The 18589-nt window shown below is 39.6% G+C and overlaps 1 protein-coding gene across 10 annotated transcripts in view; it reads right to left on the bottom strand.

Annotated features, from left to right (window-relative positions):
- Positions 1-12389: 12389 nt before the first annotated feature.
- Positions 12390-18589, bottom strand: part of Rim (Rab3 interacting molecule) — a 44752-nt gene continuing 38552 nt past the window's right edge. For 6 of the 10 annotated variants that reach the window (XM_070216312.1, XM_070216311.1, XM_070216318.1 and 3 more), the window contains 4 exons: positions 16230-16407; positions 16000-16167; positions 15101-15943; positions 12391-14299 (listed from right to left, as the gene is read on the bottom strand). In XM_070216312.1, the coding sequence (XP_070072413.1) occupies positions 15737-15943; positions 16000-16167; positions 16230-16407 (553 nt within the window). In that variant the 3' untranslated portion in view covers positions 12391-14299; positions 15101-15736. Of the gene's footprint in view, positions 14300-14548; positions 14741-15100; positions 15944-15999; positions 16168-16229; positions 16408-17514; positions 17735-18589 lie in introns of all 10 variants that reach the window. The other 4 variants (XM_017148185.3, XM_070216315.1, XM_070216316.1 and 1 more) reach the window with 4 other exon arrangements.

The raw sequence follows: 18589 nt of genomic DNA, 5'->3' as shown, positions 1-18589 counted from the left end.
GCTAAGTGTAAGACCCTAACCAATATTATAACTGAAAGGAATAAAATATCATAGCTCGATCATGTGCAAGCACTCAAAGTATTTTCCCCTAAGCAATTTCTCTTATCGAAACTAAAGCTAAAACGCAAAAAAAGTAAGAAATGAACAAAAGGCATACGAATTTAAGCTGCAATTCTATGGTTTTTATTGTAAGCATAAACTGTAAAGTGGTAAATCGTAATTTTATGGCACTAACTAGCCAAAACGTTATGCTTCAGCTAGTCGGCATAGATGATAGACACCCAGCAAGGCTTTGGCATATGTATTTTCTATGGTCTCTCAACGCTTATCGTTTAAGATGAATGTAAAATGTAATGTAACAAAGCGACAATATGAATATTATCTAATGTATGATACAAACGAATACTATCCTCGGTCCCCCATACATATCTCACACGCACAAGACTTTCGACCTTAACCTACTGCACGCTGGAATGTCCTTCCACCAAAATACACCCGCTTATAAGGTTTTGTTTTTTGAGCCCCTCGTAGTTAAATGTACTTTTATTTCGGATCGGAAATCGTGCTAGCTGATAAATCATATATTCGTCCGCTTTAGCCTAATCCAACCACATCTAGCAAACGATGTTAGTTCCGAACCCTTTTTGTAGAGCATTCTGTTGACCGGTCGTATTTATTTTCGTTATAAAGACTGATTAGTAATATAATACATTTTGAAATGCACATCCATCAGATAACTTAAAAAAAAGATCCGAAGTCAGCTTGAGAAATTCATAGCATTGATACGATAGTGGATAGGCCATAAATATAGTTTAGTATGTCGTCATTAACTTGGTTCCTTTGTGAAACGCACTAAACTATACGAGATATCAACAGTTTAGAAAGAAAACTTTTGTAAGATAATTTCAAATTAATTAAACAATTATTCAAACAAAATATCCAAAAGAAATACTAAGTATGCCCCAAAAGAGAATTACAAATACTTGATTTACTAACCTGGGTCACAATTTTTTTGCGCAAGCGGGCAAAACTTGTAAATGAACTTAAGGTTAAACCCAGTATCCGATATGGCGCATACACCCAAAAACATTTATATTTAATAATATAAAGCCATAAATGTTTGAATTATTTATATATACAATATACGGATTAAATGGTTTATCAATGGTAAATAAAGAAATACCACCGCTTTATGTAAAACCCCAACACATTGCATTTTTATTGATGGTCTACGATAGTCCGATGCCCGTGAATAAATAAAAGGCAGTTTTTTGCTTTATTAGAAAACAATTTTTAATGAATTTTCTTTTGTTTTTTCTTTAAATGTTGCTTTTCATTAAATTTTCTCTTTAGTTTTTAGTTTTACACAATTCAAGTTTCTGTGTTCATCAATATTAATAATGCCCTTCTCCGCAATTTTTAGTATAATTTTAGTTTTTGTGTTTTTGTTTTGTTTTTACATATTCATTTCACAGTTTATTGTCGTTTCTCGACCTTCGATTGTTGTCGAGATATTAAAATACAATATAAGGTGTTCGGGGCGCCCAGCGAGAGCGCAGACCTTCGCCTTTTAATCAATTTTGTTCAACATTTGCAATAAATGATATATTCTCGTGTTGTTGATCTTCTTGTGTGTCGTGTTTTAACGTCGCTTGTCATTCAAATTGAACTTAGTAAATAGCATTTTTTTTTCTTGTATTGGTTGCCATTGAAATAACTTGCCATAATATATCATTTGCTTCATTAACATTTTCTATATGCTTTTGTCTTTGGTGTGACTTAAATGTAACGAATTCTAGAGGAATCCTAATAAGAATTTCTGTTATGACTGTACGGTAGAAATGCCCTTTTCGTAGTATTTATCTTGGAAGTGCTGAAGGCGCATTAGTCCTTACGGAATTTCACTATTATTTTATGAAGCCAATTGCTTTCGGAAAGGGCATTTAACGTCGACCCGGCCGAAGTTATTAGTAGTTCTGTTCTTCCTTTTGCTGGTTTGCTGAGTAATCAAAGCATCTTTGAATGTTTGCCGAAGTAGAGCAGTGGAAACAATATATAGGTAGAGATAGAGAGAGATTTTATCATAGAAAAGTTCTTATGAGGTTCGTGAAGAGCGGAGATTACAAATCTGATTATCTATAATGTATGTATCTGAATGCATGTTCCTTTGACTTATATATCGTATAATTAGTTGCTGGAAACCTCGCTGGTAGTTTTACTTTTCCCAAATATCTGAAGCGCGCTATTCTCCTCATTCTTCAAATGCTTGATTTGTGATGCCTGATTTTTTGTGATTTCTTCGCAGCAACATTTTGAATGCATTTTCCCTGTGTTTCGGCATTTCTTTACGTATCTCTTAGTTGTTTAGTTCTGATATAGGAAGCTGCTGCCTGGATGGATATGCACGTGTCAATATTGTAGGATTGCTTGTCTTTTGGCTAAGATTGCTTTCGGCCCAAAAGTAGGCAACAGAGTTTGGTCTACATGGTTTAGTAGAAAATATAGTCTCTTGAGCCAGAACTCCCAAAACTTCACCAAATTGGTGAGTAGGCTTGAGCGACAGGTCGGACTCAGGGTCCCGACCCGAAGTCAATTTCGTTTGGAGTCACACCAAAATTACCAGTGGATCGAAGAAGAAGTTAGTTGCAAGTGCAAAGATCAAAGTTACACAAATTAAAGGAAATCCATAATTTCCAAAATTCCCGGCAATCGCCGTTGCAAGTGGCTTAAAAACCAAAAAAACACAAGTGCTAAAGTGCCAACCCCTAGTGGGTAAGTTTTTTGAGTGCGAGAAGTTGATAAAGTGGTGTTTGAACGCCCTAATGTTTTTAGGTGGCACCTAATTACATAACCCCGGTCCGCCAAAAGCCAGGCTTGGGCGTATGAGGCGTCTGCAGAACGAAAGGCCAACCGGAAGCAATCTCAAAATCGCAAAAGGCCAACCGATCAATCAGCACCAGCAGCAGCAGCAGAATCCGAGATCCCTCAGCAGCAACCAAAGCGCCGAGAATTTGATATTTATATTTATATTATCTACATATTTATTCTACTTTCTACATCAACGTTTATATGTTGTAGAGTAGCCCAGTAGCCAGCGAAATTTAGGCTAGGGTCCATTTACCGGCAATACCGTCCGTAAGCCGTAGGGAAATATAGCCCAAGAAAAAAAAATGAATTAATCAACCCCTCAAATACAAAATCATTTCGAATTACATTTAAAACTTAAAGTTTCGAATTTTACGCGTCATTATACGCAACTAGAAGCAGATTGAAGCTGAATTTTAGTTTAAGTAATTTAAGAGAATAGTTATAATCAAGAGAGAAGGTCAATAACAGGAAAATATGCATTAGAGCTGAGCAGTCCCGTCTTCCCATGTACGTTTCCCTTCCCTCTCCCATGTCTTAACGGCAGAGTACCGTACCGCTGTAGAGTACGAGTAAGGCAAGTGAGAGTAACGCTAGCGATCTCTTATGTAGTTGAGGTTCTCTTTCACAGGCCCCCTTCGAGAAGCGCTTCTTCGTGGGAAAACAAAGTGAGTCGATTTAATGTCATAAGAATCTCAACTACCCTTTTTAAATAAAACAAAAGTCTAAAGAGAAAATTTAACTTGTTACAAAATTTAAAATTCACCCCTTCTAAATGCCGTACTAAAAAAAAAAAAAAACAAAAAAAAAAATGATGAAAGAAACTCCAAATTCCAAAATTTTTCTCCCATAAAACCCTACCCAACTCCCTGCTCAATAAAATAAAATTTTAAGTCTCACATATAATGGCATAATTTTACATGCCTACACCCATTATACCCGCTCTCTACATTTGTATTATTTCATGTAAAAGCTAGATGGTATATACATGAGCACTGAAATATTCAGCGATCGCTAAATTTAATTTTTATTCATTAAATTCGCATTTTTAAGTTCAATCTATATGTTAATCACTTCTTAGGATCCTAATGCTCTTGTTTAGAATTAATTTTTGTCAGTTAATAGGATTATTCTATGGTTAAAAATAAAATTTATAATGTCATCTAAAGTTGAGTAGAGTCAATAGGGAAGCCATGCGTCGTCGAATGTTATCTGTCGTGTAAAGTGTAGTCGCCTTTTTGGGATCGCCATATATATATCTGGTCGATGGTGATCATGGTAGGGAGGGCACGTCAGCACAAACAACCGCTGGCATAAAGGCACTACATCCTTGTTCGTCCTTGTCTGTCCTTTGCTAGTCAATAGTCCGGTCCATTAGTCCTGCGGAGATCCTCGTACCCTTTAGCACGCGAAGTAATAAGATTTTGTTGTTTGTCTATAGAGCAAGTAGCAGCGTTCCTAAAACCTATCCCCGACCCCCCTCTACTGGTAACTCATGCCGGAACCAGCGCGTGCTCAACGTAGGCTACAAATTACACCAGCTCTCGAAACGTAGTTCGCTACAGTATTCTAATATATAACAATAAACTTATTTGGCGCCCAAACGTGTGTGGCCCGATTCTGTCATGGCGACAGATCGATCCGGCAAGGCCAGATCCATAAAAAGAAAAAATATATTTATTTAAAACCGTCAGTAACATCAGACGTTAGTCAAGAGAATCTCCACAGCATTCATCCTCTAGATTAGGTGCGGCGAGGAGTGATTTACGGATCAAAACTCCTTGCATACTATTAGGCCGCTGGAAAAGTTTTAGCTATTTAGCTTTAACGCCGCTACCTAATTAAACTTACGCATAGGGCGTTGTTTATTGGCTTAATAAATTTGCCATCCCGTCTTTTAGCGTGGGAAGTATTAATTTTTTTTGTACTGAAGTTTAATATAGAATTGTACAGAACACTTGTTGCCGGTTGCCTGGTGTATCTGGTATAGTCTGTGTTTTATGCGAAGTTCAAGAATTTTATTAATACCAGATGTTAAATGTAAGATTAAGAGTCTGTTTTCGAGAATCTGAACAATAGGAGCCGGATGTTGCCGTTTTGCCATGCGGTGAACCGATTAAGTAGGTATTTTCGTTAATAGATCGTCATCTGAAAACGATATCTTTCACCTTTCTAGTCAAATTTTATTTTGTAATTTATTTTTGTTTTGCGTATTAATCTTTTTGTAGTGGAGTTTTAGGCGGAATTGTACAGAACACTTTTGGCCGTTTGCCTGGTGTGTCTGGTATAGTCTGTATATAATACAAGTTGCAAAAAGTTATTTGATACAAGATGTTAAATGTAAGATTAGTGAATCTGTTACATGGAAATCCATATATTACAGGAGCCTCTTGTTGCCGTTTGCCTTGAGGTGAACCTTTTTATTGTTTTTGTGTAATAGTTCGTCATCTGAAAACGTCATCTTCCACTTGTAATTCCATTTTATTATTAAAAATTTTTAGAGTCAATAGTATTAAATTTCATTACCGACAGGGCTTAGCAGGACAAGGAACTTTACAAAAAGATAGCAGAAAACGATTGCATGGCACCCCAAATTTTGAAAGTTTTATTCTGATTTTTTTTCGATTAATTATTTATTTATTTATGTTTTGTTTATTTATTATTTTTGCTTACTATTATTTATTTATTTTATTTATTTATTTTTATTATTAGCTAGATATTTTTTTTAATTATTATTGCAAGATTCCGGAGCTGTAGGTTTTGTTGAAATGTCCCTAGCACACAGCACAGAAGATCTAAATAAAATAGTAGAGAACGTTTGTCAGATCTGCGCAAAACCTATTTCCTTTCCGATCCAATTGCTACACGCAAGGTGCGGTCACGATTTTCACCGAAATTGCTTCGCTACAAAAGCGGGGAAAACAAAAATCTGTCCTGTCTGCTCTAGCTCACTATCATTCGCATCAGCGGAGAATTTAGCAGTTGATACTCCAACTAAACCTTCTGGCTCGAGAACCAAAACTCCAATAGTGCCACTTAACGTAGTAACTAGGTCGAAAGCTAATCAAGGCAAACCATCAAGCGACATCACAATGCCTACTGGTAACGACCAACAACCGCCTTCAGCCCCGACTGAACCTCCAACTGATTTTCAGTCGGCAATGGCCGAAACTATCAGGGTAGCCATTTCAGAAGCCTTAACGACTGCATTGGCCCAGCAAACAAAATGTTTCGCTGATGCTTTGGCGCAACAAACAAGAACCATGACCCAAGCGTTCGCAGGGAATTCGCAAGCCCAAGCGGCAAATTTTTCGCCTAACCAGATAATGTTAGACCCGATGTATAACCAAGGTAATACCGATCCTCAAGGTCCACCAAATCTAGGTCAGAATCGTAGTAGCAATTATTCGCCTGCATCAGCAAGCAGCTCCTTAAGGCCAGATAAGATTGCTCAAATCATGGTTGGTTGGAAGCTACGCTTCTCAGGAAAAGGGCCAATGACTGTCGAAGACTTTATATACAGAGTAGAAGCTTTAGCCGGACAATCATTGGAGGGAAATCTTGAGCTAGTGGCTCAGAATGCTAATTTGCTGTTTGACGGAATCGCGAGCGATTGGTATTGGCGTTTTCATAAAAGCGTATCTGCAGTGCATTGGTTCGAGTTAGTTGAAGGACTTAAAGGCCAATTCAAAGACGATAGAACTGACAGGAACATTCGAGCGGAAATAGACCAAAGGAAGCAACGGGGAAACGAAACTTTCGATGATTTCCATAGGATAATCGCTGCCCTTGCAGATAGACTGTCGCAACCAATGTCAGAGCAAGCAATGGTTGAAACTTTGCGGGCGAACCTCCTTCCAGAAGTCCAACATGAGATTTTGTATGAGCATACCCGAACTGTGCAAGAATTAAGACGACTAGTAAGGACCCGAGAAATTTTTATGCAAACCGTAGGAAAGCCGCAAGGATTTACACCGCGCCACGGACCACCCAGGAGGCAAGTCTGTGAGGTGCAATGTCAGGTAGAGACAGTAACAGAGAGCGAAGAGTCAGATGAAGATCAAGAGTTAGCGGCCATAAATCTGCGATGTTGGAACTGTAAAGAAAAGGGACATCCACATACCAAGTGCCCAGTACCGAAGCGGGTGTATTGTTTCGGATGCGGAGAAGACGGCCAGTACAGTCATACCTGCATCAAGTGCCACCCGACAAAAAACTCAGCAGAGCGTGCCACAAAGGCACGCAAACAGATGGTCTCGAAGGCAACGATGACCGACCAACCAGATTCACTTCACTAACCCCAAAACCAAAATCAACTGTCCAGATTTCTTCCAAAACTGAGTTAGAGAGCAATCATACCACTCGTTCAACAAGCCGTAGGGACAATTACAAAAGTTTAAAAAAGAAAGAACGCAAGCTGTTGCTCTCAGCCATAGTGGGGCAACTTAACGATTTCAGGCCTTACGCGCAGGTTGAAATTTTGGGCAAAATGGTAGTTGGTTTACTGGACACTGGAGCGTCAGTCAGCTGCATAGGTGGGAGTCTGGCTGCAGAGCTACCAGAACTAAATATAAAATACTCTAGAATAACAGCAGGAATTCGAACAGCAGACGGGCAATCCCAACCGATAAGTGGTCGGCTAACTACAGAAGTGTCCTTCCGGGGCGAAAAGAAAACACTAACCTTCTATATAGTACCATCCATAGCAGGAGATTTGTATCTAGGAATAGATTTTTGGAAGCATTTCCAGTTATTACCCGAAGCCTTCCGGGGCAACAATCCAATAGTGGCAGCATTAGAAGAGTCAATATCTCGTGAGCTCTTGCCTGACCAGCAGCAAGCGCTACTTCGTGCAATTAAGCTTTTCCCGTCGTACGCGGCGAAAGGTCTGGGAAGGACCCAACTACTCTCACACTCCATTGATGTGGCTCAAGCAAAACCCATAAAACAAAGGCACTATGCGGTATCTCCGGCAACGGAAAAACTTATGTATGCGGAACTGGATAGGATGCTAGAGCTAGGTGTAATAGAGGAGTCGTCCAGCGCTTGGTCCTCACCAGTAGTTCTGGTCCAGAAACCTGGCAAAGTAAGGCTGTGTATTGATAGCCGAAAGCTGAATGAAGTGACGGTTAAAGACGCATATCCAATGCCACTTATTAATGGAATTTTAGGTAGGCTCCCAAAAGCAGAATTCATAACTAGTTTGGATCTAAAAGACGCCTTTTGGCAGATCCCGCTAGATGCTAATTCAAGGGACAAAACAGCATTCACAGTGCCGGGAAGACCCCTCTATCATTTTGTTGTTATGCCCTTTGGGCTATCTAATTCTCCCCAGACTATGTGTAGGCTAATGGATAAGGTGATCCCAGCGTCTCTAAGGAACGAGGTGTTTGTGTACTTAGACGACTTACTAATAGTCTCAGATACTTTTGAAAGACATATAGAAGTTCTGAAAGAGGTTGCGTCTCACCTTCAAAATGCCAAATTGACCATAAACGTAGAAAAAAGTAATTTTTGCATCAAGGAGGTTAAATACTTGGGACATGTGATTGGCCATGGAACCGTAGGCACAGACCCAGATAAAATATCCGCGATTCTTGAGTTCCCTAGCCCTCGCTCCATGAAACAGGTTCGCCGTTTCTTAGGAATGACGGGTTGGTATAATAAATTCATAAAAAACTTTGCCGCGTTAGCTTCTCCAATTACCGATACGCTCAGAAACAGAAAGAAATTTGTTTGGACTGAGGAAGCTCAACGAGCTTTTGAAATCTTGAAAGAACACATGTGTACGGCCCCTGTGTTGCATAGCCCAAATTTTGACGCTCCATTTTCCATCCATTGTGATGCAAGCAACACTGGAGTGGGCGCGGTTCTAATGCAGGACGACGCCGAGGGAAACGAAGTTCCAATCTCCTTTATGTCCAAGAAACTAAACAAATGTCAATCAAATTACACAGTCACAGAAAAGGAGTGTTTGGCAGCTGTTTTGGCGGTAAAAAAATTCAGGGCATATGTGGAGGGACAAGAGTTCACAATTATTACCGATCACGCGTCCTTAAAGTGGCTAATGTCCCAGGGAGACCTCAGTTCTCGTCTTGCACGATGGTCCTTAAAATTGCAGGGATTTAAGTTCAAAATCAGCCATAGAAAAGGAAGTCAAAATGTAGTACCAGACGCCTTGTCAAGGACTTTTACGGAAGACCTTTCGGGCTTGGAAATATCTAGTTTAGTGGATATGGATGCCAGTGAGTTTAAAGGGAAAAATTACGAAGATCTAAAAGCAGCTATTTCCACAGGAGTACAACAATTAGGTGAGGTTAAGGTCAGCAACGGATTTGTTTATCGTCGCGCTGAGCACGCTGCAGACGAGAAAGTGGCAGATGAATCCTGTTGGAAGCTGTGGCTGCCTAAAGAGCTAGTTCCAGATTTGTTAAAAAAAACGCATGAAGATCCCTTAGCAGCACACTGTGGCATAGCCAAAATGTTAGAAAACTTGAGAAGATATTTCTATTGGCCAAATTTAGCGGTAGATGTAAAAGATTTTGTCAATAGGTGCGAAGTGTGCAAGACAACAAAGCATCCCAGTCAGACTTTGAGACCAGCCTTGGGAAATACTGGCCAATCTGAAAGGATTTTTCAAAGGCTCTACGTTGACTTTTTAGGGCCGTATCCGCGTAGCTCGGAAGGGCATATAGGGCTTTTTATTGTAGTCGATCATGCTTCAAAGTTTCCCTTTCTGAAAGCCGTAAAGAAATTTACCACAGAGGCTATTCTTCCATTCCTTGAAAAAGAAATCTTCCATTGTTTTGGCGTACCGGAAACTATTATTTCCGATAATGGAGTGCAGTTCAAATCAGTGGCGTTCAACGCTTTACTTGAGAGATATGGGATCGCACACTCCTATACGGCGATTTACGCTCCACAAGCCAACGCCTCAGAAAGGGTCAATAGATCGGTGTTAGCTGCCATCAAGGCGTACATAGATCCGAGTCAAAAGAACTGGGATAGTAAACTTAGTAGCATCTGTTGCGCGTTGAGGTCAAGTTTTCATTCGGCCATAAAAACGACACCGTACAGAATGGTTTTTGGGCAGCACATGGTAGTAGATGGAAAATCATATAAAATCATTAGGGAGCTAGGATTGCTAGAGGATAGAAATGTACAGTTCAGTAAGGATGACTCGCGAGACATAATAAGGCGTACGGCTCAGGATTCGATGGAAGCCCAAAGGGAAAGGAATGAAAGGGCTTATAACTTGCGGAGCCGAATTGTGTCTTACAGACCGGGTCAAGAGGTCTTTCGCCGGAACTTCCAGCAAAGCAACTTCGCAAAGGGTTTTAGCTCAAAGCTAGCACCGGTTTTTATAAAGTCTAGGATCCGAAAAAAACTGGGTTTGGCCTATTATGAAATTGAGGACCTCCAGGGAAGGTTAATTGGCAAATACCACGCGAAAGACTTGCGACAATAAGACAAGCTGGGATCTCCCTTGTGTCGATAGCTCACCCCAAGTGAGATTTTGGTGGGGGGGAACTGTAGGATTGCTTGTCTTTTGGCTAAGATTGCTTTCGGCCCAAAAGTAGGCAACAGAGTTTGGTCTACATGGTTTAGTAGAAAATATAGTCTCTTGAGCCAGAACTCCCAAAACTTCACCAAATTGGTGAGTAGGCTTGAGCGACAGGTCGGACTCAGGGTCCCGACCCGAAGTCAATTTCGTTTGGAGTCACACCAAAATTACCAGTGGATCGAAGAAGAAGTTAGTTGCAAGTGCAAAGATCAAAGTTACACAAATTAAAGGAAATCCATAATTTCCAAAATTCCCGGCAATCGCCGTTGCAAGTGGCTTAAAAACCAAAAAAACACAAGTGCTAAAGTGCCAACCCCTAGTGGGTAAGTTTTTTGAGTGCGAGAAGTTGATAAAGTGGTGTTTGAACGCCCTAATGTTTTTAGGTGGCACCTAATTACATAACCCCGGTCCGCCAAAAGCCAGGCTTGGGCGTATGAGGCGTCTGCAGAACGAAAGGCCAACCGGAAGCAATCTCAAAATCGCAAAAGGCCAACCGATCAATCAGCACCAGCAGCAGCAGCAGAATCCGAGATCCCTCAGCAGCAACCAAAGCGCCGAGAATTTGATATTTATATTTATATTATCTACATATTTATTCTACTTTCTACATCAACGTTTATATGTTGTAGAGTAGCCCAGTAGCCAGCGAAATTTAGGCTAGGGTCCATTTACCGGCAATACCGTCCGTAAGCCGTAGGGAAATATAGCCCAAGAAAAAAAAATGAATTAATCAACCCCTCAAATACAAAATCATTTCGAATTACATTTAAAACTTAAAGTTTCGAATTTTACGCGTCATTATACGCAACTAGAAGCAGATTGAAGCTGAATTTTAGTTTAAGTAATTTAAGAGAATAGTTATAATCAAGAGAGAAGGTCAATAACAGGAAAATATGCATTAGAGCTGAGCAGTCCCGTCTTCCCATGTACGTTTCCCTTCCCTCTCCCATGTCTTAACGGCAGAGTACCGTACCGCTGTAGAGTACGAGTAAGGCAAGTGAGAGTAACGCTAGCGATCTCTTATGTAGTTGAGGTTCTCTTTCACAGGCCCCCTTCGAGAAGCGCTTCTTCGTGGGAAAACAAAGTGAGTCGATTTAATGTCATAAGAATCTCAACTACCCTTTTTAAATAAAACAAAAGTCTAAAGAGAAAATTTAACTTGTTACAAAATTTAAAATTCACCCCTTCTAAATGCCGTACTAAAAAAAAAAAAAAAAAAAAAAAAAAAATGATGAAAGAAACTCCAAATTCCAAAATTTTTCTCCCATAAAACCCTACCCAACTCCCTGCTCAATAAAATAAAATTTTAAGTCTCACATATAATGGCATAATTTTACATGCCTACACCCATTATACCCGCTCTCTACATTTGTATTATTTCATGTAAAAGCTAGATGGTATATACATGAGCACTGAAATATTCAGCGATCGCTAAATTTAATTTTTATTCATTAAATTCGCATTTTTAAGTTCAATCTATATGTTAATCACTTCTTAGGATCCTAATGCTCTTGTTTAGAATTAATTTTTGTCAGTTAATAGGATTATTCTATGGTTAAAAATAAAATTTATAATGTCATCTAAAGTTGAGTAGAGTCAATAGGGAAGCCATGCGTCGTCGAATGTTATCTGTCGTGTAAAGTGTAGTCGCCTTTTTGGGATCGCCATATATATATCTGGTCGATGGTGATCATGGTAGGGAGGGCACGTCAGCACAAACAACCGCTGGCATAAAGGCACTACATCCTTGTTCGTCCTTGTCTGTCCTTTGCTAGTCAATAGTCCGGTCCATTAGTCCTGCGGAGATCCTCGTACCCTTTAGCACGCGAAGTAATAAGATTTTGTTGTTTGTCTATAGAGCAAGTAGCAGCGTTCCTAAAACCTATCCCCGACCCCCCTCTACTGGTAACTCATGCCGGAACCAGCGCGTGCTCAACGTAGGCTACAAATTACACCAGCTCTCGAAACGTAGTTCGCTACAATATATTATCTGACTTTATCTCAATCTGTAGCTGTAACTGCAACTGTGTCTATGTTTAGCTGTGTGTATCTGAATGAATGGACGGAAAGGTTCAACTCAATATCCGTAGCCATGAGTGAAAGCAAAAAGAACGAGCACTAAACAACTGGATAGGAACAATAGCTAGGTGTTTTACAATCCATAATACATAGTTATCCCTCTGCCCTCTGACCTATGATAATCCTAAATGTACATATAAAAGTTAACTGCTCCCATCCATCATCTGTCTGCAGGCCAGTGATATGTTTGCTTCTCCCCAGGAATGCATTGCAAAATGTTGCCCAAAAGAATGCCAAAAATATCTCAAATTAACATGCAGTAAATTGCAAACTATTTTTGGTTTTCCGTTACACTTTTCCACTTTTCCACCTTCCGTTTTCCATCTATGCTAATGTACGTGTACGTGTTTCTTTGGCAAGCAGGTAACGATTTTTACAGCTCACACTATTAACTTGAAGGTACTTGATGCGTTTTCGAGGCAAGTTGATTGGAACCAAGGCGACGAAAAGGATTCTAAACCGACTCTAAAAGCGCGACAAAGTGAAGCCAGGGGATCTACAACAAAATCGCGATATAGTATATTCATATAGAGAGAGATAGTTTGTTTTCCTTTGCTCTAAGTTAAATTATACGATACTTTCTGCCTCAAATGTGTAAATGGATATTTTCCTCATCGCCGACGACAAAAACTCGTGCATTTTGGGGTGGCTGCGGAGTTTTTGCCGTGGCGCAGAGCTAACCAATAGCTATAAAGCCTAAACTCGGGGAAGCGGTAATCGGTATTTGGTAATTGGTAATCGGTAATCGGTATTGGGTATCGGTTATCCGGATGTGGTGTATTATGTAACGTGTGTGGATCCTATGTACAGCTTAAGTTCAGATTTTGCATTATTAAGTTAAACTTGCTCATCTCTCTCGCTTGGTAAATATTTGTTGTTCTTTTTGTTCGATTAATACATATCTCGTTTTTATCCCTCTTTAGTTACCTAATCTTAAGCTTTAACGTTATCGGTTTTATCGTAAGTTAGGCTTATTTAAGTGTTAGTGGTTCTTTGCTTGCTTAAACAGTAAAATATATTTATGTATATATCGATTTATATATGTATGTATATATATATATATATACTTAAATAACTCCCTCTCTGAAAATCTATAACTCCCTTTACTGATTTAGATTTAGCTATTTATTCAATAAACAATTTATATCCTTCTGCGTCTTTGCTCAGGCTAAGGCTTAGGCATGACTGACACTAGCACTTGAACTTTATCATTATCCACCTTCTCCTTGGTTTTCATCTCATCTCCTTTTTTTTTTGGATTTTCTTCTTTTATCAATAATAGTGTTTAAGTAATAATAATCGCAGTAATCGTATTACGAAAATAATAGTGATCTTAGGTGTGTAATAAAAATTATTTTAAATATGCATAATTTACAAGTATCCTTTTTTGTCAAATGTTATCCGTTATATATGTGTATATGTATATATAGACTGCCTTTACATTTATCATTTATCCGTATTCCGTAGTTTTGTTTAATCATTTTACTGCTCTGCTTGTGTTCTCTGCTCTCGGTTCGTTTAAATGCATTTGTTTTCATGACTTATAAAAATTAGATATTTCTCTGTTTCTCTTTTTTTAACATTTTCCTCTTTTGGTTTGGTTTTTCTTTTTGTATTTTCAATAGTCTTCCTCCGCCGTAGAATAGAAAAAAAGAACAGATGTGGACTTAGCTTAGGCCAGCAACCTGCCGAATGAGGATCGGGCGGCTTTTTCCTGGGATCCGCCGCTGCAGGCTAACCTTTGGTCCTTTGCTATTTGGCTGCCGGGCTGACAGCACTGGCGAATGGTTACTGCAAGGATATAGGGATCGATTAGCATGATTTGGTCCTTGCTGTTCGATAGTCTGTGGTGGGTGTGTTTGTTAGTTGTTTTCAAAACGGGCAAAGTGGGTTAGTAGCGGTTTTTATTTTTTTGGTACTCAAGGTTAGATCTTTTGGTTGTGTGTAAAATGGCAAAGTGGCGGAATGTCTGGTTGAGTAGCGCACTAGAGAGTAAGCTTGAATTTATAGTTAAGTTTTATTTAAATTAAGTGCACTTACTGAATTCAGTTCAGTTTAGGGTTCGCTTGAATTGAATTGTGCTTGGGTGCTTTAAAGTGTTTTCGTTGTTGTGGCTTTAAAAGTAAGCGTTGTTGTGTTGGTTGTTGGTTTGGGTGTCGATAGTGTTGGATATTGTTATTCGCCCGGCTCCTCCATAATAACCGATTCGCCGGCCCAAACGATCGGACGACCCTGGTGTGGTTTCAAAGTTGGTTGGTAACAGCACTTGTTTCTTATCGTACAAAAAGGTTTACAAAAGAGCTAGGCCTAGGAAATTGCTATTTAGTATATGTATGTTTGGTAACTAGCCAGGATTTGCCATTTTATTTTCATATAAATGCAGTTTGTGTAGGATGTGTATTACAAAATCTAAGTTAAACTGAGGTATTACTGGAAATCAATCAAAAGTCGTTGTGGATCGTAAATTATAATGACTCGAAATGGATTAACTACGCATGCACTAGAAAAATGCTAAGCAAAACGGTTTTTTGTGTTGTGGTTCGGATCTATTTAATTGATTTTGATTGGGTTGTAGGGGATAGAGAAACATACCTATATGATTATTATACGAGTCTATGTGAAAACTACGTTGAAGTAACGGTAACTTTAACGGTAACGGTGATTTAAGGTGACTTTTCGTATTAATTTGGTTTGCTGTTTGGTTTTTGGTTTTGATTGGTTTGCTTTCGATCAACTTTCCATTCAACGTTTCAGTACACAATGCGAATTTTCATTCTACTTTGCCTCATTGGTGTGTAGGTGTGGTGTGTGAGTTTCCGTGAGTTTAATAATAAGCTTTTCATTTACAGGAGTGCGTATGTATATATTGCTAACTAAAAACAAATGCTTTGATGTTTACTATATTATCGGTTTAATTTGCTGGATCTTTGAACTGATCTTTTGAGTTTGGGATTTCTTTTTACATGAGTTTTGCGACTGATTACTCTACAAAGTTGTATATCGTTTGTTCTGGGTATTTTGCTATGAACAAAACGTTGAGCTAAATACTATATAAATATATGTTTTGTGTGTAGGTTTATATAAATATATGCAAGTGTCTTTGTTTGTTTATCAAATTTGCGATTTTCGAAATTTCTATTTTAATTTGTTTGGTTTTTTTTTTTGGTTTCTTGTACGATTCGAGTTTGAAAGATTCTGGCTTTAGTCGAGTTTCAGTTTAGTTAAGAGCTAGAGTTTGAGTGAGTCGAGTGAGGCTATGGATGAGCGCCTAGAGCCTAAGCCTATATTAGTGGGACAACTGACCAGTGAGGTGGTGCCAAAGAGCTTGTACCAGCCGATCACGATATTCGACAGATTCAGATCGTCGAGCATTATCTGCGCCACGCCCATAAACACCTTCTTCTCGATGCGTCCATAGTCGCCCCACACGGTTATCTAGGTGAAGATCACATGGATTAGATTTAAAGTATTTAAGGATATGAGAGACCCACCTGTAGTATGCAACCGGTGTAGGACTGTTTGAATACCAACTGCTGCTGGTACAGTGGATCCAGGGTACGTCTAGCCGAGGAGGTCTTCATTTTGTCCACACAGCGTTTTCCGGACACCAAGTAAACTTTTACATAAGGAGCAGGCAGCATTTTCGACTGGGCTTTTTGCTGTGGGATATTAGCATTATTATTAGATATCAGATATAGTTTGGCACAGCATCCTGACTTACCTGTAAGCCCCTGGCCCGAATGACCTCCACCTCCAGACAGCCCTTTTGATGGCACAGCGATAGCTGGATGTCGCCCAGCGAGGGAGCTCCCAGCACTTGGCGACCCACCAGTTGACCGGGTCCCAGGCCATCCACGAACTCATTGAGGGCTCCATCGTTGCGCAGCGAGGGGGAGAATCTATATATGCGGGGGGTTCGAGGGTTCGGGGTTTCGGGGGGTACATTAAAGAAAGCACTTTAGTACAGCATCGTTGGAGTGTTTTTCGTTCTTGTATCATCTCTCATCTAAAGATCTTTTTTATAAGTACGTAACGTAATTTACACAAAGAAAGGATTTGTTTTTTGAGAAAGAAAGAACTTTTTATACACAGGGAGTTGTAGAAAGACAGTAAATGTTTTAGTTTCAGTTGGTGGTTCTGTGTTCTGTGGTCTGAAATGGATCAGTGTGGTTGCTTCTGAGGGTGATACTGGTGGTGGTGCAGGGCGGAGAGAAAGAGAGAGAGGCAAGTGGAGTCACAGTTCAATGGTGGCATGCAAGTGTCTTTCGTTTCGTGGATCAAAAGTGCAGAGAAGGTACTATACTATATACGATCGGAGTGACTTGGACAAGGATTATTCCAGCCCAATCCTAAGTCATCTAAATAAAGAGAGAGCGGGTTCTCTAGAGAGCGATCTTAAGCGATCTACAGCTTTACAATTTTCTTTTTTTTTGTATACTTGTCTTAGTCTAATCCCTTCATTTACACACACATCAAAAGGTGAGGTTATCTTTTTATATACATAAATATATATATATTCTATAGATATTGCTGAAAATCATAGTTAAAATCAAGTTAAAGAAATCACAATTTATACACATTACATGACAGAAAAATACACAAACAAGTCGAAGAATCAAACGGAACTCAATGAAGTAAAAGTGGAATACACTTAGAGAAAAAATGTTCGCAAATGCAGCGGTATTGGTTTATAAGGCGCACGCACACAGACATCGATTAAAGACAGAGAGAGTGAGAGAGAGTTGCAGGATGAAATAGATTTTTTGGGGGAAAGTTGGTGATGGGATCGCCACACAGATTACCATATACAAAAGCCAATGGATAGAGTTTTAGATTGAGTCGGACAGTCGGAGAGTGAGAGAGTAGAGTCAGAGATTCACAGATTCAGAGATACAGAGACAGAAACAGGAACAGGCAAGAGATAGAGGTCCTTCGGCCGGAAAGCTAGTTTACTTGCTAACTTGGCCAAAATACTGGCCAAATGCGGCTGCTATCGGGAGACTTACGATGAGCCCTCGGAGCTAGTGATCGAGTGAATGCTGCCGGCACTGTAACGGGTCACCGGAGGCACCAGCGGCACCTCCACCGACCGCTGGATGCTGCCCGCCGAGCCGCGCGACTGCCGCTGGTGGTATGGATGTGGTGGTGGTAGTGTGATATGGTGGTGACCAGCCGAACTGGTCGAGCTGCCTGGTATTGCGAACTGTGCCTGGTATTGCTCTTGTTCTGCCGGAGACAACAATACATATTTATACAGATGTGTGTGTGTGCGCGTATATACAGAGGGTGGGGGTTGTATGATCAATAAGGTGATCCTATCATGTATCATATGGGATTATGCAGAGATGTCTATATAATAGAATACCAAAACCTTTTGACTACCAATGTATCTCAATATATTTAGACATTTCTGCATATTTTTGTACGTTTATTCTTTATTTATTATTTTGTACAAGTCAATTTTGATCTCCTGTTCTTAACCCATAAAAGCGACGATGCAGGGTGTGGTGAGGTTGCGACGCTGCTTTCTGGACTCCTGACGTTGGGCTCTTGGAAACAGCAAGTTACAAATCTCGAATAGGGAACCCCAGAGAGGAACAAGACAGAGTAGAATCGTTAACGGAAATCGAAATACTTAATCAAACTTAAGGGGTAAATCAAGCGAGAACGTTAACTGAATAACCATAAGAACACAGATCATAGAGAACACATTATATGTATATATATATTTATATATCAGCGAGAAATCATCAAAACTAGTGGCGTAAATGAAAACAATTATTGCGTTATAATTATCACTAGAAACTCAACCCGTCTGGTTGTGTATTTTCTAGTATTTCTAGTATTTATATAGTGTTACTTTGAAGCTTGCTTGTGATATATACTGCACTTTTGTTTTTCCACTACATCGTGTGCAATGCGAATTTTGTTTGCTGTCTAGTTTGGCCAATTTTCAGATGAGGAGTCTTGTTGTTGTTGTTGATAATGCAGCTATTATTGTTGTTGTTGTGTGTTGATTGTTGTAGTGGCTGTAGTTGTTGTTGTTGTTGGATGTCTGCTGGCTTTCTGTGACAGAGCTCC

The sequence above is a fragment of the Drosophila takahashii genome, chromosome 3R, assembly GCF_030179915.1.
Source record: "Drosophila takahashii strain IR98-3 E-12201 chromosome 3R, DtakHiC1v2, whole genome shotgun sequence".
NCBI lineage: Eukaryota > Metazoa > Arthropoda > Insecta > Diptera > Drosophilidae > Drosophila > Drosophila takahashii.
This window is presented reverse-complemented; position numbering and strand designations above follow the sequence as displayed.